The sequence below is a fragment of the Apodemus sylvaticus genome, chromosome 5 (genome assembly GCF_947179515.1).
Source record: "Apodemus sylvaticus chromosome 5, mApoSyl1.1, whole genome shotgun sequence".
NCBI classification, from domain to species: domain Eukaryota; kingdom Metazoa; phylum Chordata; class Mammalia; order Rodentia; family Muridae; genus Apodemus; species Apodemus sylvaticus.
The window spans coordinates 143569739-143595073 of record NC_067476.1 but is presented as its reverse complement, the minus strand read 5'-3'; the positions used below and the strand labels follow the sequence as shown (position 1 = coordinate 143595073).

At 45.5% G+C, this 25335-nt stretch overlaps 1 protein-coding gene across 1 annotated transcript in view; it reads left to right on the top strand.

The window, feature by feature from the left end:
* Window positions 1-1815, top strand: part of Tgm2 (transglutaminase 2) — a 28472-nt gene extending 26657 nt beyond the window's left edge. Inside the window, exon 13 of the mRNA XM_052184150.1 lies at window positions 253-1815. Coding sequence (XP_052040110.1) covers window positions 253-403 — 151 coding nt within the window. The 3' untranslated portion in view covers window positions 404-1815. The remainder of the gene's footprint in view (window positions 1-252) is intronic.
* The last annotated feature ends 23520 nt before the right edge of the window (window positions 1816-25335 follow it).

Sequence of the window (25335 nt, the reverse complement as noted above, 5' to 3'; positions counted from 1 at the left end):
CTCCCAGCCTGCTGCCAGTACTCATGGGCAGATCTACTCACCACATATGCTTGCCCCACCCCCAACTAGCAACATCCTTGCTCACACCTACACATACTTGTACATACACAAACATATATACATACTGTCTCATACACACTCAAACTGTGAACTTGTTCGAACGCATACATGTGCATGTGTGTGCATACACACACACACACACACACACAGCAACCAGGCATGCCACCTTACCTCCCCTCTTTCCTTCTGCAGCTCGGATCCTGTGCCAGCAGGAGATGCGGTCAAGGTGCGGGTCGACCTGTTCCCGACTGATATTGGCCTCCACAAGCTGGTGGTGAACTTCCAGTGTGACAAGCTGAAGTCGGTGAAGGGTTACCGGAACGTCATCATCGGCCCCGCCTAAGGGACCCCTTCACCCAGACTCAACCCACCACTTGCCAACCCTCAACTCAACCTGGTCTTTATCCTGAGATAATGAACAACTTCACCCTGTTCAGGCTGCTGTGGCTGCCTGGGGGCTCTTTAGAAGACAATGTACTTCAGGCCCATCCTGTTCCCCCATCTATTTCCCATCTGTCCCCTTAGCTCTGAGGAATGTTCTGTGCCGACACAGTGGGTACCCTGGCGAGGGTAAGAGGAGAGTCATCACCAGCACTGTGTATCTCTGTATTGTTTGAACTGTCTTAGAGCCTCAGCGTAAGCACAACGAGATGGTGAGCCCACTGGCTAATCGAGCCCAGCTGTCCCCGCCCACAGTTTCCCGCCGCCCCCCCCCCCCTGAACTGGAACTCTGTGTGCTAGGCACTTTAAGCTCTCACAGGGACACCAGCCTGTTAAATGTCCATGAGAAACTTCAGGGTAGAACCTGAGGCTGCCGGTGCTATCCTGGGCCAGTAAGCAGGCCATTACAGAGCCAGTGGCTGAGCTTGGAAACAGGGCCTGTGCCGTCTGATTTGGAATCAGGCACTCCATTTGTGACACCAGCTCTGACCTGAGGGTGTCAGCGAGGCCATCTGGGGATGAGTCTGGAAGGACACGGTTAGGGTGAGGAGGTGAGGGAAGGGCAGGGAAGCAGGAGAACCAGGAGTCAGAACCTGGGCTTAAGCCTCCAGGGAGGCCTACACTCTAGCCTCCTCTTCAGGGCTTGATCCTTCTTCACCAGAGCAGTGACTGATAAGCTCATCTCCAGGGTCTCCTGGCCCTGTACTTCTAAAGCCTGCCTCCCAGGCCCAGTGCACTTCTGGGAAGGAGACATCAGCACCAGACCTGTCCTCCAGGGTGACCTGCTTCTCACCTGTGGCTGGATTCCTCAGATGTAGTTACAGAACTACCCACAAGCTACTCACACAGTGCCTCAACTAGATTTCACAGTAGGAGCCTTAAATGCCCAAGTCGGTCGCTACCCACCAGGGCCACACCTCCACCAGCCCTTCCTCCTCAGCCAACAATCCTAGACATAGCACTTGTCTCCAGAAAAGCATGGGAGCCTCCAGGCCATCATCCCGAGTTAGCCCACTCCTACCTCTCTGTGGCTGGGCCCTCGAGCTGGAAGACTGCAGTGGTGGGAGGGTCTCTGGATGATGAGGTCAGGGTCCCCTGAAATCCCAGAGGAGAGCGTGGGAAGGATCACTCTGATGTATTTAACATGTTCCGCTTTACACAGAGAATTGCACCATGAGCCTGTTATCTGCCCTGTCCCCACACGGTTCTGTTTCTTTCTGTCCATGCAAGCTTCAGGTCCCAAGCGAGCTGTAAACAGGCTTTCAAAGCACACGTGAACACTGAAATAAAGGTCTATTTTTCACATTCAAACAAGGTCTGCCTTGTCCTTTGGGAGCTTCTGAGGGGGCTGGGCAGCACCCACACCTGTGCTCACTCCCTGCCTCCATGCCCAAGCCTTAACCCAGCCCCATGCTTTCTTGACTTTCAAGGCTCTACCCACAAACCCTGCCCACTAGCAGAGCCAGGAACTTCCTGTGTCCCCCAGTGTCCTTCCCTCTCATGTACCTCTTAGTTTTTGCTGTTCTCTGTACCTAAAATACCCTTCCTTGTCTTTCCTCATCTACTTGGCTTAACACCAAAGTCACCTTTCGTTGTTTTGCAGTAACAGACTATGGCGTGGTGGCACCTAACTATAACCTGGAGGCTCCAGGCTTCTCCCAGCTCATGGGCCCAACAACTTGGCCTACTCAGTAAGCTCTAGGCCAATTAGAGGCGCTGTTTCCAAAAACAAGATGGACAGTACCTGAGACATGACACTGGAGGGTTGGCATTTGGTACACACATATACACACACACAATATACACACACACACACACACATGCATGTACACACAGACAAATGTAAAATAACCGCCAAAGTCACCTTTCCAGGGAATCAAGTCTGTTCCTTAGACACCTCATGTGACTTGAGCATTGGGTCAGTAAGCGATGTACTAGAAGACAGAAACAGGGCCAGTGTCATGGCTCAAAAGGAAAAGGTACTCACCACCAAGGCTGATGACTGAACACAAGTGGCAGAAGAAGAGGATCAACTCTTGAAAGTTGTCTTCTGATCCTCACACTGCACATGTATACACATGATGGATGGATGGATAGATAGATAGATAGATAGATAGATAGATAGATAGATAGATAGGTAGGTAGATAGATAGATAGATAGATGGATGATAGATGATAAATTGATAGAAGATAGATAGATAGATAGATAGATAGATAGATGATAGATGGATGATAGATGATAAATTGATAAAAGATAGATAGATAGATAGATAAGTGATTGATGATAGATGATAAATTGATAGAAGATAGATAGATAGATAGATAGATAGATGATAGATGATAAATTGATAAAAGATAGATAGATAGATAAGTGATTGATGATAGATGATAAATTGATAGAAGATAGATAGATAGATAGATAGATGGATGGATACATAGATAGATAGATAGATAGATAGATAGATAGATAGATAGATAGATAGATAGATAGATAGGTGACAGATAAATGTTACTTTTAGTTGTTTATTATTTGGTAATTTCTTGTTGCTATTACTATTAGTTGCTGCAAGAAACTGCAGAGGCAAGCTAGTCTGGCCAATCCTCCCTTATATTACCTGCTGGCAGATCTTTACCAGAAACCAGCCAGCAAAAGACTCTGGGAAAATCCCCTGGAAAACAGAGATGGGTCAGGCAAGGGTGAGAATGGGCTGGGTGGGAACTGCTGCCATTGTCTCTGCCCATCACCCCCACATGGAGAACGCTTCCAAAACGCGGCTCCAAGGAGAGCCCCTCTCTGAGGCTTTCCTAGGCTGCTGCCAGATGCTTTGGCCTCTGTGCATCTTAGGCAGATGTTTGTGCAGGTGGCAGCTGGGGCTGTGAACAGTCATTTCTGCACCTGCCTGTGTTCTGGGTGCTCTGGGGCAGGGGCAGACTCACGGCAAGAGGCTCCTGGGAAAACTCAAGGCTGCCAACTCTAGCTCGCTGCCTGCCTGCCCACTCCTAACACGGAGGGACCAAGCTGCCCCAGCCAGCTCTGCTGTACAGAGCTCAGCTTGAACCTCTTCTCTTGTTTACCCGTCCCCACCCGCAAATAAATACTTCTTCTTAGTGCTTGTTCCATGTGATCAAATAGCACAGCCTCAGCATCGGGGTGATGGCTGAGCTAGAAAAGTGCCTGTCACACAAGTGTGAAGACTTGAGTTTGAATCCTCACCACACACACACAGAAGCTGGGAACACAGCACCCCAGCCCACAGTTCCAGCACTGGAGGATGAAGCTAAGCCGGTAAGACTCGTGGCTCCTGGGGCCAGCCAGTGTAGCTAAATCAGTGATATCTGGGTTCAATGAGAGACCCTGTCTCAAAAAATAAGCTAGAGAGCCACTGAGGAAGACCCCTGATGTCGACCTCTGGCCTCCATGTGCATGTGCACACATACATGTGCACACACGGTGCACATATAGAGCTGTTTGCACTGGACAGACACATGTGGCTTCCGTCATGGCTCAGTCACGTTTGACATTTGAGACAATTCAGAATGTCTCAAGTGTGTTTATGTGGCACACTCCTAAATCTTCCTCTGGGATCTTAGAAACCCTAAGGGTTATGCCATTTCACCTATTTGTAGATAGAGAAACAGAGGGACAGAGAGGTTAAGCAATTTGCCCCAAGTCACATAGCTGGTAGATTGCAAAACTGAGCCTTAGTCTACACAGGCAGCTATGCCCAGCACAGAGCGTGGTGGAGAAAGCCCTGTCCCTGCCAGGACTCTTCCTGCTCACTAGAAGCTGGGACTTCTAGGATGGACGCCTTCATATATGCCTAGCAGCCCTCATGGAATAGGGGGTCAGGTTCGTCTTCCCACCCCAAAGGCCTCTTTCCTTTCCAGCTGCTCTTGTTTGCCTAGGATGCCCGCCAGCTCACCCGTCAGCCTCCAGCCAAGCCTGGAATTTCAGCGCACTGATGAAGTCCAAGAGGGAGGTTGGGGCGGGGCCAAGCCAGCGACTCCTCCAAGCACAGTTACCTTGGGGCTGGGGCAACCAGGAACCCAGGCAAAAAATCCAGAGGACACGTGGCCGGGACAAAGAAAACATTTGTTCAGAAAGCCAGTAAACCAAAGAAGATGGAGGTGTCTTTACACAAGATCATTGTGCCTGGGATGCAGGCGGGGAGCAGGGGGCCCTGTGAGCAGTTGGGGGTGGAGCCAGCCTTTCTCCTCAGTGGCTTTATCTGCAGGCCACTGGGTATTCTGGGTTCAGCATGTCTACAGAAAAGTTACTGATTAGAGAAATGCGTGACTTGTGTCTTTTGGGTTCCTTTACTGGCAAAAGTTTATTCAACAGTTAATTATTAGGCTCCAAAAGATATGCTTTCTCCAGAGGACAAGGAAAGGGAAAAGCCACCTTAGAAGCCACTGGGAGGAAGAAAGAGAAGTCATATAAGCCACTGTTAGCAGCCAGGCCAGGGGGTGTTAAGCACAGGTCTGAGCAGGTAGGTACTCAGGGACTAGGAACCCCACGCAGCCCGTGGTTTCTGGGTCAAGTGGCCATCAAAATGAGAAGCTGTGCTCACGGAAGGTATGTCTAGCCTTGAACAGCCCCAGACTCTCAGTGAGTGTTGAGAAAATTTACAGACACAAAACACTGCTCCATAACTCTGTTCCCAAGAGTCCACAGCCACCATCGAGAGTCGTGGAGTCTCAGGTCACAGATTACCCCAGGCCCAGCAAACAGAGAGGAGCTGGGACCTGGCTGGCTGCCCCACTGCTCTCCAAAGAATGGCCTACAGAGAAGAGGGGAGAGGACGTGGGGAGGGCAGGAAAGGGGCAGGCTTGTTTCCTGGACCCTGGACATTGGAAGCCTTGAGTTCATCCACATTCTGTTTCCCCACCAGTAGCCCTGAGGTCTGAGAAAGTCAGGCTCAGAAGACGAACAAGCATGGAGCAATCCCACAACCCAGAAATTCCACGAGAGATGAGAGCATTCGTGGATACAAAGTTATTCAACGACCTCCACGGTGCCACCACTCACAGTAGAGAAAAAGTGAAAGCCACCCAACTAACTGTCCATTGACTTAATTAAGAGACAACTAAACTCTGCTGTGTAGACCGTGGAATATTACTTGGCAGAGAAAAGGAGCAAAGTCCTGATACATGCTACAGTAAGGACAGAAATAGGCTAAGTGGAAGAAAACAGAAGCCAAAGCTGTGGGAATGTATGATCCCACCTACATTCCCATGAGAGAGGGAGGAAGACAGGTAGCCCCCTGGGCCTTGAACCGCTGGGGGATGGGGAGTTGGAACTAAGGGGGATTATGGAAATTCTGCAAACTGTCTTGATGGATGCAGTTATCTGGACTGGAGGCCATTGAACTGGCTTGCACAGCATGTGAGTTCTATCTCAATAAAGCTGCCTAAGTAATTATCATGAGTAGGGGAGGGAGAAGGCTGAGCTCAGAGCCAAGCCTGCGTTCTGTCTCGGGATTTTGCTTGGGCATGCTCAGTAAGCACCTCATCCCCTTCCTGCTTCTTTGTTTTGTGAAATGAGGGAGCGGAGAGGAGGTGGTGCCATCAGTTGGGGGAGGGGATGTGCGGTGGTGCATTTTGTAGACAGTTGTCTGTGATTACGTGTACTCCTGACCACTGGGTAAAGTCAGAGGGTTCCTGGGGTCTTGATAACCCCCTAATCGTTCAGCACTACATCCGCTGTAGCCAGCTGCAGGTCACACTAGGTCTACACCCTTCACAGATGGCTAGAGAGCCGCCTCTAGACAGTGTCTTCAGACGCTGTAAGCATCTTAGTACACACCTGACAGACCACGGGAAAATGCCAGCTAGGTCAGCCAGAGTGGCGACTTACCTTCACTTGCTAAGATTACTCTTTTTACGGAGGGGAAACTGAGGCACGGGTGGGAGCAGGGTGTGCTCCTAACAAAAAAAAAATAAGGGCAGAAGCTGAGCCTACCCTGTTTCCACCCTTCTAACAGATGAGTGGCCACATGGTTAGCTGGCAGAGATCCTCCCCCACCCCCCCCCCCGAAGGGATGGCAGTGGCCCTGGGACCTAGGGTGAGATGAACCAAGGAGTTCTGGGTGATTGATGCTTCATCTCTCAACACTCTCTGGCTGTGTGACTATGAGGAAGTAACTTGCCCTCTCTGGGTCTCAGTCATAATGGAGCACCTCCATTATGGACCATAATGGACCTCCATAAAGGACATTGCCTCAATGTGACGCAGAGGCCAACAGGAACTCTGGCTGCAAGACAGTGGTGGGATCAGAGTAGGTGGCTGGGACAGGGATGGTTTATTTAGGCATCTCTCACAGCTGGTCATGGAGAGTGGCTTCTGAGCTAACAGGTGCAGTGGTGCAGAGCAGCTTGGGAGCTATAACTTGAAGACCCCTGGATGGGTGGGAGTTCGTATGGACCAGGTGCTATACTAGATTTTAGGGGCACAAGGTCACTATGGCGAGACCCACCTATAGACTGTCTCCCTGGAGCAGACTCCAAGGAGAAACAAGAGGAGCAGAGGGCTGTGGTATCAGCTCTAAGATCCAAGCTGAGGCTGGCACAATGGCTCAGTGGGCAAGAGTGTTTTGCTCTGTAGACCTGAGGACCTGAGTTTGAATCCCCAGCACTGGGTGTGGAGGCAGATGGATCCCAACAGTCCACTGGCTAGTTGGTCTAAGAGCCAAGCTTCCTTGTCTTGCATACACAGGGGTCCTGGGCCCTGGCATCCCCATTCTGCCGTGCGATCAAAGAGTGACCCCAGAGCTTTGCACAGGTCCAGGGTCACATCTTTGGAAATACAAAGTAGAGCAAGAGTCCCAAGCAGACAATGTGGCCCCCCAGTCACTGTTCCCAACTTCCCACGCTATCACCACCTGTCACACGGATTTGTATGGTTCTGAGGCTGATCTAAGGGAGTCATATTTTTTGTTTTGAATGAGTGAATTTATTAAGTATATAGCAAGCCAAAACAAAGAGAGAAGGGAGGAGGGAGAGGGAGAGGGAGGGAAAGGGGGAGAGAGAGAAAGAGAGAGAGAGAGAGAGAGAGAGAGAGAGAGAGAGAGAGAGAACAAAATAACATTCAATTGGATATGTTCAAAACACCCAGCAGAGCAAGACTGTGTTGGCACATGTCTTTAATCCCAGCAATCTGGAGGTAGAGGCAGGTGGGTCTCTGAGTTTGAAACCAGCCTGGTATACATAGTGAGTTCCGGGCCAGCCAGACTAAACTCTGTCTCCCAGGAAAATGAAAAACAAAACAAAACAAAACAAAACAAAACAAAACAAAACAAAGCCAATCAACCAAACAAACAAACACCAAACAAAACACCAAAAAACAAAACAAAACCACAAAAACCTCCCAGCAGAAATAGACTCAGGGTACTTTAGCAGTCAGCTGAAGTTCCCAATAGAGAGAGTCTTAGGCAGAGCACAGGGTCCCCTCCAGGTAAAAGAACAAACACTTTTAATCCCTGCAGAGGCAGGCAGCTCTCTGAGAGTTCAAGGCCAGCCTGGTCTACATAGTGAGTTCCAGGACAGCCAGGACTACACAGTGAGATCCTGTCACAGGACGAAACAAAACAAAACAAAACAAAACAAAACAAAACAAAACAAAACAAAAGCACAACACTGATGGTAACAACATCTGGCAGAGGCTGATTGAGGATGGGATCTTAGTTAAGCTCTTGCATCATGGAATGAACTGAATGTAGCAATGTCTGCTGGGAATGGTAACCTTCCAGCTGTTTTTAAAGACACAATGTTTTTACTCTCTGGCTGTTTTGCTGTTTCCCTTCACTGAGTTAGGGTGGCCATCCCATCCCCAGACAAAGGGGCCCTAGACATTTTGAGACATGCATGTTTTGGTGTGAAGTGGGGGTGGGAGGGTGAACCTCACCTCCAGAGGTGGCTTCTCAGTGAGCTCCAACAACACATGACAGTTAACAATAGAATGCATTACACACACAGGCTGTGTAGGGCAGAGGCAGTATCTTAGTCAGGGTTTCTATTCCTGCACAACATCATGACCAAGAAGCAAGTAGGGGAGGAAAGGGTTTATTCAGCTTACACCTTCCACATTGCTGTTGATCACCAAAGGAAGTCAGGAGTGGAACTCAAGCAGGTCAGGAAGCAGGAGCTGATGCAGAGGCCATGGAGGGATGTTCCTTACTGGCTTGCTTCCCCTGGCTTGTTCAGCTTACTCTCTTATGCAACCTAAGACTACCAGCCTGGGGGTGGCACAGTGGGCTCTCCCCCCTGATCACTAATTGAGAAAGTGCCCCCAGCTGGATCTCATGGAGGCATTTCCTCAACTGAAGCTCCTTTCTGTGATAACTCCAGCTTGTGTCAAATTGACACACAAAACCAGCCAGTATAGGCAGGGACACTACTGTGGGGATTGGAGCCTGAGGAGGATCCTCCAGAGACAGGAAGTGTGCTAGCTGAGCAGTGGAAGGTACAGCAGCCTGTGAACTGGGTGGGGGAGGCAGGAAGGAGGGTAGGAGACTCCATTTTCTAGGAAGCAAAGGCTACCTCAGCCAGCGTGATGCACATTTGTGTGGGCCCAGCTTTGGAAGCTGTGCGTGCTGTGTCCAAGGCAGAGCCCAGCCACCTCAGGAAGTGTATGAGGGAAAGTGTTTCTGGGAAACAGCTCCAGAGACTTCAGAAGAAAGGAATCTACAGCTTAGAAGTCTCCAGCAATTTGCTGTGGTTTCTTTTCATGGTCTTTCTAAATATTTACTTTTGTGTCAGAATCGATATTCATCATTTTCCTTTGTATTCTCTTTAAATCCGATCTGTCAAAATAAAAAGTAAACCTACAGTTGCCTTGCCAGAGGAAATAAAATTAAGAAATTAAAAAAATATGCACTTGTCCAATTATGATGAGTCATAACATTAAGTTTAAAATTTGTAGTAAAAATGTATTTATGGGCTGGGGAGATGGCTCAGAAGGTAAGGTGCTTTGCTGTACACGTGGGGGAATCTGGGTTTGGATACCAGAACCCATGAGAGAGAGAGACAGAGACAGAGACAGAGACAGAGACAGAGAGACAGAGAGACAGAGAGAAACAGAGACACAGATAGAGACAGAGAGGAGAGGGAGGAGAGATGAGAGGGAAGAGGAAGAGGAAGGAGAAGAAGAGGGGAGGAGACAGGAGAGATAGAAGAGAGAGGAGAGATAGAGAGAGACAGACAGACTGACACAGAAATACAGAGACAGACAGAGAGCGAGGTGCTGAGACAGGAGGGCCCCCATAACTCTACCAGCAGTCTGGATGAGACATCAAGCTCCCAGTTCTGTGAGACCCTGTCTCAGAAACTAAAATGGAGAAGTGATTGAGGAAAGAACTCAGACATCAGCTCTGGCCTCCACTTGAGTGCTGCCCATCACCCTGTGTGTGCTTCCACAAACTCCTCACTGCCTTCCAAACAATGCATTTACTGCACAGCCAGCCAAATGCCCTTGTTCAGCCCAGTCTCCCCCAGTTCTCTGGCCACTCAGCAGCCTGTGGTTGGGCCAGAGCCCAACATGTATATTACAACTGACTGATGGTTTTACTATCAGCAAAACGTTTTTTACTTTACGACAGTGGCTTGACTAGCTTATCTGGGTTTGGTTTGGGATTGAGGCTGCTTATTTATTCATTGATTTGTTTGTTTGGACACATGTTGTGGATGGGCCTGGTGCTGTTCTTGTGAACCAATCCTCTAATGAATAAAGGAGCCAATCACTGGGTGAGTATGTAGGACTTCCGGTTGGACAGAGGAAGAGAGGAAGCAGGAGTTAGGGCTTTTTGTATGGGGATATTGTTAGGACAAGATATAATTACAATGTCTCCCAGTTTCAATGGCGGATCTGTCAGGATTCAGATTTAATAAGGCTTACAAGATTAGGATTTTAGTTGTTTCGCCCAGTGATTGAGTTACCATCGTTTCTGAACTAAGTTTGTGTGTTGTTTTCCTTCATGAGGCGGCTCATCAGCAAAGCGTGGGTTTGCCTGATGTGCACTACAAAGGCTGTGGGGGTTTTGAAGCATGGTGCTGTCATGGTAGCAATCCACCAGTGGGAACTTAGGGAGCTGGGTGGAGACGTTTCGGGAGCTCTGGGCCAGAGAGTCTCCATGAGATAAGAACAGGCTGGCCAGGCCACCAAGGCAGAGAGTTGCTGGCACAATCGCAGGAACGTGCTGGGTCTTTTTTAAAATTTCCTGCAACAGACACCTGCTCTCCTATAGCCCAGGCTGGTCTGGAACTCACTGTGTAGCCCAAGGATGACCTTGAACTCTTGATCCTTTTACCTCTACCCACTAAGTGCTAAAGTTACTCTTTCACCTCCACACTCTGCTCTTCTCTGCTCTTATGTATGTATGTATGTATGTATGTATGTATGTATGTATGTATCTATCTATCTATCTATCTATCTACCTATCTATTTATTTTTACTTCTTGTTTTTTCAAAACAGGGTTTCTCTGTGCAGTCCCTACTAATTCTGGAACTCACTCAGTAGACCAGGCTGACCTTGAACTCACAGAGATTCTCCTGCCTCTGCCTCCCCAGTGCTGGGATTAAAGGTATGTGCCACAACAGCTTATTATTGATTTTTTTTTTAATGTGGCCTAACAAGTAGAGAATATTGTCACACCAGTTAAGTTTAAATAGCCGTCAGTCTATCAGTAAGTTGTAATACACATACACACACTTGCACATGCATACACACAAGCACACTCACACACATTCACACATGCACACACTCCTATAAGCACACTCACACACATACACACTGACACAAACACTCACACACTGACACAGTGACATATGTGCACACAAGCACACACATATATACACACGCACATGCACACACATTCAGACACACACACACACACACACACACACACAGTGTCATTGAGGATGTGGAGCCTACTGGGGGAAGAGAGAATTGGCACATGACCCAGAAGGATGTTAGGCAGGAACTTAGATAGAGGCACACTCATCTTTCCCTGAAGGCCAGAAAGCCCTGCTGGACATAGATCAGACAGATGGGAGCTGACACGCCCTGCAAAAAACCACAAGCAAGAAATCTCAGGGAATCGTTCTCCCCAGACAGTCCAAAGCTGGAAACACTGTAGGGACCAGCACTTACAGCGTAGGTATGGAATCAGTGGCTGGTCAAGTGGGCAGTGCTACAGGAAGAAGAAATATCCCACAGAGCACTGTGGGCTAGCGGGCTGCATCTCACCTGCCAGTGAGCACAGTGGGATGGGTTCTTGCACTGGAAGCTCCAGCAGACACAGCTGATCCACAATAATGCGATTGGGGGTGGCGGTGACCTGGCAACAGCTCAGAGGGGGACATAGGATGGGAAGCATTTGGGAGCCCAGCAGGGTGCTGATTCTGGAGGCTAGTCAGCATGGCTGGGATGTTTAAGAAAGCACACTGTAACTGTGCCCTTAACATTTGTGCCTCCCCCTCTCTCCTTTCCCCACCCAGGGAGAGATTTACATATGAAATGTCCCACAAAAACTCACATATTTGCACACTTGGTCCCAGCTGGTGGCACTGATGGGGAAGGCTGTGGAACCTTTGGGAGGTGAGATCTGAGGCTGTAGCCCAGCCCACTGCCTATTCACTCTCTGTTTCCTGAGTTCAGATGCAATGTGACCAGCCTGCACCCTCGTCCTGTCGCCTTGTCTTCCCTCCATGGCGGACTGTGTCCGTCTGGAATGAACCCTTTCCTCTTATGTTGCCTTATCGTTGTATTTTATCACGACAGCAGAAAAGTCATAGTTAAGATGGGGTCTCATGTGTCTCGGGCTTGTCTCAGACTGCACTGGTGGAGAGGATGACCCACGTGGGGGTGGGGCTGCAGTTGACACTGAATGTCTTCCTCCATTAACCAACACTTATTTGTTGGGCTGGGAGCTCAACAATTCCTGCCAGTTTAGCCAGTTTGCTCTGGGTATCACTTGTCCCGGCTTCCACAGGGCTGGGATTCTAGGTGACCATCAGGCCTGCCTGGCTTTTGCATGAGGGGACATGAACCAGTCTTCATAACTGCTAGTCTTTATAACTGTTCTTCATAACATCTTTACCCATTAATCCATTCCCCACCCCTCTCCCTTCTTGTTCTTTTGAGATAGTTTCACTCACTACATAGCCCAGGCCTCAAACTCTCAGTAATTCTCCTGCCTCACGCCCCTAGTGCCAGGATCACAGCTAGGGTCCCACACAGCCTGCTGATTGTGCTTTTTTATTTACCCATCAACCCTGAATGGCAGTTATGCCTACACTCAGCTCAGGGATGTCATAACTGGTGCCCCCTGGAGGGCTGTGGGTTGACAGCAGTGGCAGCCAATCTTGTTGCTCTAGAAAGCTAGGGACAGAGAGGGGGTGTTGGAGCAAGGCAGTAGAGAGATCTGAGAGGGACAGCTGCCAAGTGACCCTTTGCGAGGCAGCAGAGAAGCTTCCCATGGTGGACCCTCAGAGGAGATGCAGACAGGAGGCAGGCTGGGAGGTTGGGGCAGAGCCAGGAAGAGAGAATTATGCAGGGGGCCCGTGATGGGGACTGAAGAGGAGGGTGCCTGGTCTCTGGTGCTTTCCTGAGCTACAGCGGTCCTGCCCTACAGAGACGGCTGAAGATGTGCGCTGGCAGCCCACGCCACACCAGGCACCACCAGGCCCCGTGCCCCCTAAAAAGATTTTCTCTGCCAACTCCCCCTCCATTCTTTCCCAGGCCTGGCCAGCCCTGCTCAGGGCTGACAAGCTGCCTACACCCACCTCTTGGCAGTGCCAAATCTTAACAGCTCTAGGGATTTGTCTCTTCTGCATCACAGAGACCCCCTCCTCCTTCTTTCTGTCTCCCATTTCATTGGCGCACTCCTTTGGTGGGGGAAGGGCTTCTTGAACTTGGTGCTGCTGCGGCCTGTGTTGCTGAGGCCCCTGATGGTCCTGAGACAAGGCCCAGCAAAGCAGCATGAGGCCAGAGTCACCCCAAATCAGTCAGAGATGGATTGTTTTTTAAATATAATTTTTTTAAAAAAGAGAGTTATTTATTTTATTTTATGGGTATGTACATGTACCTAAGTGTATATATGGGCTCTGCATGCATGCAGGTGTCTGTGGAGGTCAGAAAAAGATGTCAGATCCCCTAGGACCGGAGTTCCAGGTGATTGTGAGCCACCTGATGGGGGTGCTAAGAAATGAACTCGGCTCTTAACCACTAAGCCGCCTTCCCAGACCCAGAGCTAGAGTTTAACAATAACTGCAATAACAGTAACCGTGTGCTGGCTCTTAGCAGTGTGAGGCACAGATTGAGGCACTGTGAAGACATTAACCATCGGCCCCTCACGGTGACACAGAAGAGGAATCAGTTGTTCTTTTTGCTTTTGTTTTTGTTTTTGTTTGGTTTTGTTTTTTCAAGGTAGGGTTTCTCTATAGTATACCAGGCTGGCCTTGAACTCAGAGAGTCACCCATCTCTGCCTCCCAAATGCTGGGATTAAAGGTGTGTGTCACCATGCCCAGCTGGAATGAATTGTTCTTACCAGAATCTTCAAATGCTATTGAAGTCTTCTATTGCAGAAAATGCACACACATCCATGTTCTCCACACAAATGCATGCAACACACACATACACACATGTATATACACATGCACACACATATATACACACATGCACACATATGGACACACATACATACACACATGTGCACAAATGCACACACATGTACACACATGTACACATATGCACACACACATGCACACACATCTACACACACACCAACCCTTCCCACATATGGATGCACACATACATATGCACACTCACACATCTACACGCACATGCACACACACACACACATCTATGCACACATACACACACAAGAAGTGGGGGGGAGGAGAAGGAGGAGTTCTTTACAGATGGCTTACTGACCACATGGGAAGATACTTAGCATCCTTGAGAAGTTTTCCCTTCCAAACCACAAGGAGATTATGTCACACCCACAGGGGCTGTGACCCTGTGGCAGATAATGACAGGCGAGGGTGGGATGTGGAAGGCCTGTACCGCTCTCACAACTCTGCTGGAGACACTCTGTTGTGCAGCTGTTTGGGGGCACGATTCCTTATGACAACAGGCGAGGCATGGAGCAAACATCGGACCTTTGGGTTCATCCCAGGGTGAAACTAGAAAACGGAAAAACAAAAAGTTATATATGAACATTCACAGCAGCCAGAGTGGACACAACCCAAACTTGCACTAATTGATAAGGGGGCAAATGGGGAGTATCTACACAGTGGAGTATTAGTCTGCAATGAAACGGAAGTAGTGATATGAGCACAGTATGACTGTGGTTTAGAAACATTTTCCTACCCAGAAGAAGTTGCTCATAAGAGACCACACAGCGTATGATTCCATTTATGTGAAGTATCCCCAAACAGACCACCAGCTCCAGGGGCATCTGATCCTCTGGCCACCGTGGGCACTGAGTTGTACACACCTGTACTTGGCACACAGATACATACATGATTAAAAAATAAAATAAATCATGAATTAAGAAGGTACTTGAGTTTTGTTCAGGACGTTGTCTTGCCTAACCCCACCCTGCCTTCTCCTGTTCTTCTGAGTGATCAAAAGTTGTTGATTTCCAAGACCCAGCTCAAAGGCCATTACAAAATAGATCAGCCATGGCTATGCAGGGGCATGGGGCAGAGAGCGACTGCTAATGAGTGCTTTCTTTGCGGATGGTGAGAAGTTTGGAAACTTAAAGATGATGGTGATGATCATGCAAGTCCTAAACAGACTTGAAAATGCCAATCCCACACTTTCGGGGGTGAGTGCTGTGGTTCAGAAGCTGTCGCTCAATAGAGCATTTTAAAATGTTTTATACACACACACACACACACACACACATATATATATATAGCTGACCCAGCAGTTAAGGGCACAGGCAGCTCTTGCAGAAGACCCAAGTTCCATTCCTGGCACCCACATCAGCTGACTCACAACGACTGTAAACTCCAGCTCCAGGGGCCTCCATGGGCGCTGCAATCATGCACACTCACACTGAGGTCCACTAGTACACGCATGATTTAAAAAAAAAAAACCTTACATTAACAAGGTACTCGTGTTTTTGTTCAAGCCGTTGTCTTGTGTAACTCCACCCTACGTTCTTCTGTTCCTCTGAGTGATCAAAAGTTGTTGATTTCCAAGACCCAGCTCAAAGGCCATTACAAAGACTTCCTCCTCCAGTCAGAAGCACGTGCCTGCCCTCTAATCTTCTGGCTCAGCACTCGCGGAGCGGTGATTTAAAGGGCACCCCTTGGGTTGATGGCATCTATGATTTAAAGACTCGCCTTGCCTCTGATGCTTTATTATGAATTTTTGGAGACAGAGGCCATATCTTCTTGCCTTCTGAGTATGTGGAGCCCAGCCCTGGGACAAGCATGGAACAGGCATCCATACTAACTACTGTTCTCAGGTCTGGGCTATCTGTGGCTTAAAGAGGAAGCACTTATTTTGGCCCACAGTTTGAAAAGATGCAGCCCATCGTGGCAAGGACACCACAGAGCCCTTTAAAGTCTGGGTCCATGATGGCGAGAGCAGGAGTCTGCTTGCTTGAGTTGGACAGAGAGCGGAAGTATGCTCAGGCTAACACCAGGCAAGGCGACCGATAACTTATGAGCCTCCACGAAAAGTTCTACAGCCTCCTGACAAGACAGTTCCATAAGCTGAGAAACAAATGTTCAAGTTCATGACCCTGCAGTGGAAATTTTACATTCAAACAATATCAACAATGGCATCTTTATTCTTTTATTATTTATTTATTTATTTATTTATTTATTTATTTATTTATTTATTTATTTGAGACATGGTTTCTCTGTGTAGCCCTGGCTGTCTAGGGACTCCATTTATAGACCAGGATGATCTATAACTCAGAGATCCAGCCTGCCTTTGCCTACCCAGTGCTGAGATTAAAGGTATGCGGCACCACTGCCCAGTTATCACTGGTATCTTTTAAAATGTGTGGAGGATTCACTCCTGATGCCCACTTTCTCTCAACCTCCCTCCAAGGAATGACTCACCAACCCACGCAATGTAAAAATACCCCTTTTTAAGAAGTAAACACAAAATGGTCAAGTGATGAAGACAGCTGTGTTCCAGTGTGATAGGCCAGGCAGTTGTTTTAAGGACGTGGGGCTTGCCTCCAGGATCAGGGGTAGGTAGAGGTAGGCCAGGGTGGATTAGGGGTAGGTAGAGGTAGGCCAGGGTGACTAATGCAGACAGGGGAGATCTACATCTTATAACTAGGAAGATAATTGTTTAAAATGTGTGTGTGTGTGTCAGCCAAACATTTCAACGTTGTGAGAAATTATCTGACCAGAACAACAGTAAAGAAAAGTGTTCCCAGTGGTCTACAGCAGCAGAGGTCTCGGGTCCATCTTGGCAGGGATGTCAGAGTGAGCAGAGGACTTAGCTCTGGGCCCAGGAAACAGAGAGCGCATGTCTGTGCCAGGCTTTGTCTTGTCTGTTCTTTGCCTGTCTGCATTTTATAGCACTCTTGCCCCTTTAGCTAACTCTCTCTGGAACCGCCCTCACAGGCACAACAACAGGCGTTTTCCCCTAATCTCAACCCCTCTTCTAGAAAGATCTTCCCCATGTGCTCAGACGCACAGGATGCTTCACCGGGAGAATGCACATCACATCCTCAATTGCTCTCCACCAGAGTCTGTGAAACTGAGTCTCTCACTGAGCCTAGAACTGGCATTCCAGCTAGAGTGCTGGCACGCAGGTCCCTGGGCTCCTCCTGCCTCTCCCTTCACCCCAAGGCGCTGTGGTTACAGGCACATGCTGTCATGCCTGGCTTTTACATGAGTGCATGGGGTTTGAACACCGATCTTCTGGCTTATGCAGTGAGCACTTTACCCACAAGGCCATCTCTTCCACCCCATAAACTGCCTATATGCAGCACCCATACAGCCTCTATGCATGCTTCATTCGCTAAAGGAAGGGGTGTGGCTAAGTGCCACAGACCACCCCAGCCGGGTATGGGGGTCCCTGGGATGAGGGCTCTCGAAGCCCAGGTGGTAAGGATTTGGCAGTGACAAACAGAAACAAACACAGAGGCAGTTTGAATCTGAGTGTATTTTGCAGCTCTCAAGCAGGGGAGTTTATACATAAAACCAAACATGACACAACTCTTAGAAACCATATCCAGCGAAACAATTGTGGATACCAACAAGAATCACTTGGCACAGTAAAATACAAAAATTATCTAAGCATTACAACCCTGAACTACATGTTCAGTGAATCACAGACAGAACAGGTAACATCATCATCAGAAATATAACAGTTCTAAAAGAATATATTCAATAGGGCGATCATTCAAGGCTATTGGCATCTTCCCAAGAACAGGTTAATAAATCTTTATGGTCATTGCTCTTAACCACTGAACTAACTTTCCAGCCCCTATGATTAATTATTGCTTAACATCTAATACCTGATTTTTTATAAATCTTCAGAGCATAAATTTAAACTATTTTAATTCTTTCTAATTAAGGCTTTCTTTACCATATACCAAAATCCACTTCCGATGACACACGTGCAGCCATATGAAATTTTATTGTTGGGAAAGTTTTTATCTATCATAATAATTTTGTAAACGATTTGAAAAGTGAAGCATTGATTTCCCTGGAGATAAGGTCATGTTAGTGTCCCGTCTTAAGGGGTGGCTTTGTACCCATTATTCTTGCTTAAGATCATGGTTTGGGCTACTAGGTAAGAAAAGGAGTGAAAAAGAACAAAAAAAGAAAAATTGCCATGAGAACTACATCTCAATTATTTTCTCTGGCTGAGAGTTCCACAACCAGTTCCAGGAGACCTCCTTCTTTTGAAGTCTAATGCCTCAGTCTGTGGAACTTGTCACACAGATTCTACTGGGGTCGGTGTGGCATCTTTCTCTTTTTTATTTTTTAATTGAAGCTCATAAATTTCTCTTTTGACTGTAGAGATGGAGGAAAAGATTAGTTGGAAGATGATTGGAAAAATAAGGAGAAGAAGAAGAATTATTCCTGTAGCTACGGTGGCAACAATGATCCAATGTAACCAACTAACAGGGTTTAAAGACTATAAACCAGGCTAATAGACTGAGCCAAATCCTCTATGTCAGCAGATCCAACATGTGCTTTGCTCATAGCAGAGATTTGGGCTTGTAATTGAGCCATATCGTAAGTGATATCATTGTATTTCCAAATTTCCAACAAATGTTTTTTAGTAATATTCTAATTGTGGCTTTAATTATAAGGTAATGGCATTACACATATGTACTGAAAGCTGACATGGCATTTGGTAGAAAGCTGAATATTTTTTAATATTTTCTTTAATATTTTCTACCTCTTGTCCTAATGCCAAAACTATATCCTCTAAAGCGTCAAGTTTTACTTCTAACTTTTTAGCTATAATTCATTGTCTTGCAAGTATTAAAGAGACATTTTTATTTAATTCATCAACAAAATGTGCAGTATTTATACCTGAAACTATTGCAACTGTTGAAACTGTGAGGTAAGGATGGCTATCAAAGCACTAATACCTAAAACTAAAGCTGCAGCAAAACGCTTTGGTCTAATTAGCTCATTAACTCTTTTAAATGTTTGCAAAGCTACATTATCAAACTAAACACCATCTTTTAAATATACAGGAAGCATAACATAAGAAGGTCTTTGTAATAGCAAAATGACTGAATAATTTTTAATTGAAATAGGATCAACACAATTAGTTAGAATACATTTGGAACAGCTGACTCGATAAAAATCTTTCTACCTTAGTAATTTATAAATCTGAGGACTGTCCATAAGGATAAACTACCATAAGGATAGTTTAAGCAAGATCTAATTGCCAAAGGAGCGCTTTTAGATTCCTTGGGCTTTTTTAGAAGAACCTTGTTAGTTGCAGCAAAAAGTCTAAATAATCCTCGAAAAACATTAGAAATATTATGTGGCGAAGAGAGAGCAAGCGTCTTCATATTCCGTATTACTTCCCTCACCTTCTCCGCTTCTTTCTCTTCTAGGTTCTCAATAGAGATTTTTTGGTGGAAAGCTCAAATAAGTCTGTCTGGGATCCAGATTGGTGTTTCCGCATTCTGTAGAAAAATACAAGCATATCCTTTTTCCCAGGTGGTTAACACATCTGGTCCTTTCCAGGTGCCTGTTAAAAGATCCTTTCACATCGCTGAAGGAGTAACAGTCTGCTGTAGGGGCCCAATGTTTTTGCACAGGAGTAAAACCTTTATCATCTGTATTAAGGTAATTAATGGTAAATAAAACATGGCTTAATAATGGATGCGGTGAATAGTAATAACCACTAGATTTTGATCTTTGAAGTTCTACCTTAAGATTTTGATGAATCCTTTCTATGATACCCTGACCTTGGAGGTTATATGGAATTCCTGTTGTATGTTCTATACCCCACTGAATACAAAACTTTGCAAAAGCTTGGGAAGTATATGCTGGAGCATTATCAGTTTTAATTCTTTTTGGCACACCTAAGGAGGAGAGGCATGTAATAAGATGTTGCATGACATCTTTCACGGCCTCCCCAGCTCTCGCCGTGGCCATGACCACATGAGAGTAGGTATCTACAGTAACACGTACATAGGCCAACTTTCCAAATTCTGGGATATATGTTACGTCCATTTGTCACAAAACTTGAGCCTTAAGGCCCCTTGGATTAACTCCCATTTTTAATGGAGGATATACATCAAGACAATATCCACAGTCCTTCAAAATTTGCCTAGCCTGCTCTCGTGTCAAATTGAACAACCTTCTCAAAGCCAATCTGTTCTGATGATGTAAATCATGACTTTCTAATGCTTGTTCAACCATACTAGCAATCAAGTGTTCTTTTGCCAATAAATCTGCCATAGCATTTCCTAAAGCCAATGAACCTGGCAGGCCAGTATGTCCTCTGATACGTCCTATATCAAGAAAAATTTCATTTTCTTGATTGAATTATATTTTGCAACTGAAGCAAGAGTGATATAATTTTGGAATTTCCAGATATAAGAGCTGTCTCTATATCTGGAAATAAACAAACTACATATTTTGAATCTGTATAAAAGTTAAACTCTTCAGGTATGTGTTCAAGCGCAGTAATAACTGCAATAATTTGCCTGCTGTGCAGACATTTCTTTTGCCTTTTTAATAATTACAGGTCTATCTTTTATATAGACAGCTAAAATTCCATTGGATGACCCATCTGTAAATACTAAGAGGGCATAAGAAATAGGTCCTGCTGCTATTTTAGAAGGAAAGATTATTTCTATTTCTTCTACAAACTTTAATATAGGGTGTTGAGGTACTTGGTATTTAATTTGTCCCATATAATGAGTTAATGCAGTTCCCCAATCATCTGCAGTTTGAAGTAAATACTCCAATTGTTCCTTATTATAGGGAATAACAACTTCATGCATTTCTTTGCCAAACAGTTCCCTGAATCTTAACCTCCATTTAATAATTAATTGACTACACATAAAAGAATAAGATGATACCATTTTTACTTGAGTATGAGGGAGATAAATCCATTCTAATATACCTTCTTGCCATAAACATGCATCGGGGTGTAAGATGTTTTAAGTATAATAAGGGAACATGGTTTTAGATAGTTTACCTGTTTTACTTTAGCATCTTGCATCGTTTGTTCTATCACTTCTAATTGTTTTAAGGCTTCTTTTGTAAGCTGTCTTTTAGATTTGGGATCAGGACCTCCTTTAAGAATTTCAAATAAAGCTGGGTGGTGGGGCACACGCCTTTAATCCTAGCACTTGGGAGGCAGAGGCAGGCGGATTTCTGAGTTCGAAAGCTAGCTACAGAGTGAGTTCCAGGACAGCCAGGGCTACACAGAGAAACCCTATCTGAAAAACAAAAACAAAAAACAAAAAACAAAAAAACAAAAAACAAACAAAAAACAAAAAACAAAAAAACAAAAAAACAAAAAAAGAATTTCAAATAAATGATGCAATTGTCCTGTGGTAATTTTAAAATAAGGTCTAATCCAATTAATATTTTCCAATATTTTTTGAAAATCATTAAGTGTCCTTATCAATCCTGAGTTGAAATTTTTGAGATATAATATATTCGTTATGAATTGTTTTTCCCAAGTAATTTATTGGCTTGTTATGTTGAATTTTATTGGGGGGGGGACAATATTTAGTCCATGCTTGGCCAATGCCTCAATCATATTTTTCAAAATTAATTCAGTTAAATCCTTTGTTTTTCTGCTATAAAATATCATCCATAAAATGTAATATGAAAGCCTTTTTATACTTAGCCCTGATGGATCTTAAAGCCTGATCTACAAATTTCTGACAAAGAGTTGGACTATTTTTCATACCTTGGGGGAGAACCTTCCATTGATATCTTTGAAATGGCTTTTGAAAATTAACAGAAGGAATGCTGAAAGCAAATCTTTTTGTATCTTCTGGTTGTAACTTTATATCGGAAAAAAAATAATCCTTTAAATCTATAACTATAATATAATAATTCTCTGGAACAGCTACTGGGAATGGAAGTCCTGGCTGTAAAGCTCCCATGTTATGCATTGTCTTATCAATAGCCCTAAGATCGTGTAAGAGTTTCCGTTTGTCTCATTTTTTTCTTAATGACAAACACAGGAGAATTCCATGGTCTGTTAGGTTCTTCAATATGTCCTAATTGCAGTTGTTCTTCTACTAGTTGTTCTAGAGCCTGTATCTTTTCCTGAGTTAGGGGCTACTGATTCTCCCACACAGCCTCATCGTTAATTCATGAAATTTTATCTGCATGTAACTCATCAGCGGCCCCTATAAAAAATGCTGATCATTCCAATTTTCATCTGTGGTTTATTTAATTTTCATTTCCCCTAAGATATCTCTTCCCCATAAGGAGAATAGCAAAGAGGAAATAATGTAAGGTTGAAAAGCACCCACTTTGCCTTCACATTCCCCCGTCAGAATTTTCGAACTTTGAGCTACATTGGAAGCTAGTCCCAATCCCACCAGAGTAGAGGTGATATGAACCCAGGCCATGACCCAGGCCGGTCCTTTTCTGCAGTGCAAGACCTATCTGCTTCCATATCCAAAAATCCTTGGACATTTTTCCTTCTACTTTAATAGTTTTTAAGGCCCTTTGTCTAGGAATTTCCCAAGCCCAGGCTGCCACTTCTGTAGGGCCACACCCTTCTTCCCCTCTAGTCTGTTTTAATATTGGGTTGGGGAGTTGTACATAAGTTGCACATAAGTCTTATCTGAGCTACCCATTGATTTTTATGTAGTTGTATTGTTTCTTTTAATGGCCTAATCATAATTTTTACCTCTCCCTGGAAGTCTGAATCAATTACTCCAGGAAATACTTCAAATTTTTTCTTATAATTTGAGCTTCTCCCTAGTATAAGACCAAATGTGCCAGGTGATAGTGGGCCTTTACATCCTGTATCTACTAATTGCACCCCCTCATAAATAGAGAGTATACAATCTTTGTCTACTGCAAGATCTAATCCTGCACTTCCTGGTGTTGCTCTGGGTAAGCTTAAGATGTTAAACTCGGGGAGCCGAGGGTTCAGTTCACTTTTACCTTCCTCTGTCTCCCTATTTCGCCCTTTTTTTATTTCGGGGCAGAGGGCATGCCCCTCACCCCGTTTTTGTCTCCTCATCTTTCAGAGGCCTCAATCCTTGTGACATTTTGATTCACATTCATTCCTCCAATGCTTTCCCTTCTTACACAGAGGACGTAACCCCGGAGGTTGGTTTTTCTTATTTTTATTTTTTGAAGTCTGCTCTTCTTTTTTCCAGTAGCGGCTCATGTGTCCTTGCTGGCTGCAAGAAAAGCATGAAACCTCTTGGTTTCTTCCTGCTTTTTAAGTTCTGAACATCGGCGCTGAAATGTTGCCCTTGCATTGCTGCAGCATAGGCCATACCCTGGACCACAGCTGGTGAGGTGTCTATACACGATTTGATGGAATCTTGCACAGTCCCTGTTTTTCTGATTGGTCTAATTAGTTCCTGGCTGAGAGTATTGACATTTTCCCATGCAAGTTGTTTTAATAATATGTCTGAGCCCTCAGAGGGAGGAAGCATCCTGCCTAATGCCTCTTCCAATCTAGCAATAAGGTCTTCTAAAGACAGGCTTCCTTCCTCTGTGAACCACTGACTGACACTCAGTACAAAGTCATAAAATGCTACCAAACTCTTCTCTGAGGTTTTTAACACCTCTACTTTCTGACATATGACTCAACCCCGCCAGGAACAAGCCTCTCTTTTTGGACTGTGAATGCCCCATGATTCTTACCTTCTCATGGTCTTAACTCGATCTGTCTCTATCGAGGAGTCTGCAGCACTCTTAAAGAGATCCTATCCTTACCTGAAAAATGTTTTTAGAAAAAAAGGAGAGAGAAGGCTTACCTGCCTCAAGCCCAGCGTTGAAGTGCCAGCTGCCACAGACCACCCCAGCTAGATATGGGGGTCCCTGGGATGAGGGCTCTCGAAGCCCAGGTGGTAAGGATTTGGCAGTGACAAACAGAAACAAACACAGAGGCAGTTTGAATCTGAGTGTATTTTGCAGCTCTCAAGCAGGGGACTTTATACATAAAACCAAACATGACACAACTCTTAGAAACCATATCCAATGAAACAATTGTGAATACCAACAAGAATCACTTGGCACAGTAAAATACAAAAATCATCTAAGCATTACAACCCTGAACTACATGTTCAGTGAATCACAGACAGAACAGGTAACATCATCATCAGAAATATAACAGTTCTAAAAGAATATATTCAATAGGGTGATCATTCAAGGCTATTGGCATCTTCCCAAGAACAGGTTAATAAATCTTTATGGTCATTGCTCTTAACCACTGAACTAACTTTCCAGCCCCTATGATTAATTATTGCTTAACATCTAATACCTGATTTTTTATAAATCTTCAGAGCATAAATTTAAACTATTTTAATTCTTTCTAATTAAGGCTTTCTTTATCATATACCAAAATCCATTTCCGATGACACACATGCAGCCATATGAAATTTTATTGTTGGGAAAGTTTTATCTATCATAATAATTTTGTAAACGATTTGAAAAGTGAAGCGTTGGTTTCCCTGGAGATAAGGTCATGTTAGTGTCCCATCTTAAGGGGTGGCTTTGTACCCATTATTCTTGCTTAAGATCATGGTCTGGGCTACCAGGAACCCGTAGGTAAGAAAAGGAATGAAAAAGAACAAAAAAGAAAAATTGCTGTGAGAACTACGGCTCAACTGTTTTCTCTGGCCGAGAGTTCCACAACCAGTTCCAGGAGACCTTCTTTTGAAGTCTAATGCCTCAGTGTGTGGAACCTGTCACACAGATTCTTCTGGGGTCGGTGTGGTAGCCAAGCCTTTTATCGTGGGTGAAAGAGTTAACGTTAGCTGTTTCCCTAAGCACTACTACGTCTCACTATTGCTGGGGTGGACCTTGCCTGCAGCACTTAACAGACCATATTCTCTCTTGAAATAATCCCCTCCTTTGGCTGCCAGGGCTCAGCACTCCCTGTTCTCAGAGCTCACTGGTCCCTACTTCCTGGCCTCCTCCACACTGCCTCCTCTTCCTCCTCCTGACACCTGATGGCAGGACACCCGAGAGCCCACTCCCCTGCTTGATCTGACACCACTTACCCAACCCATCTATCTTAAGCTTTGTATGTTAACCAGCCCAGAACCCTCCTCCAAACACTACACTGGCACGTGTGCTATCCACTCCCACCCCTGTGAGGCTGCTGCCGAGGACCCCAGGCTTCCCATGGATCCAAACAGACTCTTCCTCTCTAACCTGC